Source organism: Manacus vitellinus, unplaced genomic scaffold, assembly GCF_001715985.3.
Source record: "Manacus vitellinus isolate BGI_N305 unplaced genomic scaffold, ASM171598v3 scaffold_47_pilon, whole genome shotgun sequence".
Lineage (NCBI taxonomy): Eukaryota > Metazoa > Chordata > Aves > Passeriformes > Pipridae > Manacus > Manacus vitellinus.
The window spans coordinates 2,006,074-2,008,028 of NW_021940585.1; the positions used below are offsets into that span (position 1 = coordinate 2,006,074).

Below are 1,955 nucleotides of genomic sequence, written 5' to 3' on the forward strand. Positions count from 1 at the left end.
ACCAGGAACCTGCTGAAAGCCTCAGCATCAATCCCTGCCCAAATCCCCCCCAAAAGCCTCAGCATCAATCCCTGCCTGAAGACCCCCAAAGCCCCAACATAAATCCCTGCCCAGTCCCCCACTGGGCAGCACTTGCTGCTCCAGCCAGCCCTGCATGGACTCCCTGCCCCTGGGAAGGGCCTTTTGGGGTGACTCTGGGACCAAGTGGGGCCCAGAGCTCTGGTAGCCTGGCCCCAGCACCCCCTGCTCCCCCCAGGCAGGTGACCGCACTCGCTGCGTAGTATTTATTCATTGTATCACAGAGAAGAAAACCTCCTTCAGCTAGTCCAGGGTTCCTCAGGGTGGTCCCAGGCCCGGTGCTGGTGCGTGAAAGGGGTCGGCCTGGGCGGGGATCCAGCGTTTCATCCTTTCACAGTGGTGGGAGACGGGGCAGAGCGGGCGGCCCCTCAGACCTCCATCTTCTTCTTCATCTCCATGCGGTAGATGATCTGGTAGCCGTCGTCCCAGGCGTAGACCTGCCTCTCCCGGGGGCTGTACTTCATGCTGGAGTGGGACCCGTAGCGCTTGGGGAAGTAGACGAGGGAGGCGTCCTCGGGGGCCAGGGTGCCGCTGACGTCGAACACGCACTGGACGCGCGAGCGGCTGGGCAGGCGCGTGTTGTACACCACGTGCAGGGCCCCGCACACCACGAACGCGCCCTCCGCGTTCTCCCGCGGGCACGGCGTGTCCCACATCTGCTCGATGTCCAGCGAGCCGGGGTCCAGCTTGGCCAGGCAGATGTTCTTCTCGTCCTCCTTGGTGGCGTAGATGGCCCACAGCCCCTCCTCGTCCGCCGCCACCTCGATGTAGGTGAAGGGGGAGAGCCCAAAGACGGGGATCTGCTCCTCGGCCGGGAACACCGAGCTGTCCACCACCGTCTTGTTGGCCAGGTTGAACTTGATCACCTGGAATGACAGGCCCTGCTGGCGGATGTAGTAGAGGTGCCCATCGTAGACGAGGTGCCCGGTGCCCACCCAGGGGTAGGGCAGCTTGATGCGGGCGGCCTTGCGGGTGGCGGAGAAGAGGGTGAACTCCCTCATGCGGGGGAACACGTACACGGTGTCGTTGGCGGTGCCGTCGAACACGTAGATCTTCTCCGAGTTCCCCGCAGCGTCCTTGGTCCAGAGCCCCGAGGTGCTGCCGAAACGCTTCAGGATCTTCATGGCTCTGACGCTGGCGATGGTGTCGCTGCAGTCTGCAAGGGCGGGGTAGCCATGAGAGCCTGGAAACCACCCGGCCCTGCACTCCCACCCCACACTGGCATCTCATGGGTCCTGCTGCGTCCTATCCCAGCCCCCAGGCAACTGCCCTGCAAATGCACCCATCCCTGATGGCATTGGGAAGTCCCCTTGTGCACCCATGCCACGGGCAGGGGAGTCACCCTCACCCCAGCCCTGTCCCACAGGGCTCCAGCCTGGGGCTTGGATGTGGCTCCCAGGCAGCTGTGGGGATGCAGGATCTCGTGCCAGAGACACCTGAGAGATGCCCTGTGGGGACACAATGCCGTGGAACATGGCCAGGGGAAACCTGGATCTGGTTGGGCTGGGAAGGCTTGGGGTTAACCCCACATGGGATCAGCCCCACAGGGAGCCACGGCAGCCCCTCACCTGTCAGCTTGGTGTACTTCTCATTCTTCCTCTGCTTGGCTGTGGCCACCTGCTTCTCCATCAGGGTCTCATCCACCTCCACGCAGGGCGGTGCAGGGTTCTGTGTCTCCAGGTAGTCCACCTCCCGCTCCAGCCGGTCCACGCGCACCGCGGCGCTCTCGGCCTCCGCCCGCATCGCCTCCCGCTCCTTCTCCGCTGCCTCGAGCATCCCCAGCACCTGGTTCTTGAAGTCCCGCAGCTCCGTGGAGTAGCGGCTGCTCTGGTCGTGCCACTGTGAGATCCTCTCCTGGGGTGGCCAAGGGGACGCTG

General features: G+C 64.2%; 1 protein-coding gene across 1 annotated transcript; it reads right to left on the reverse strand.

The window, feature by feature from the left end:
- Positions 1-266: 266 nt before the first annotated feature.
- On the reverse strand, positions 267-1,955 carry OLFML3 (olfactomedin like 3). Its single transcript, XM_018079648.1, has 2 exons — positions 1,647-1,955; positions 267-1,234 (listed from the first exon to the last, which is right to left on the reverse strand). Exons 1-2 carry the CDS (start codon positions 1,852-1,854, stop codon positions 447-449), a joined length of 996 nt encoding a protein of 331 aa, XP_017935137.1. The 5' UTR covers positions 1,855-1,955; the 3' UTR covers positions 267-446.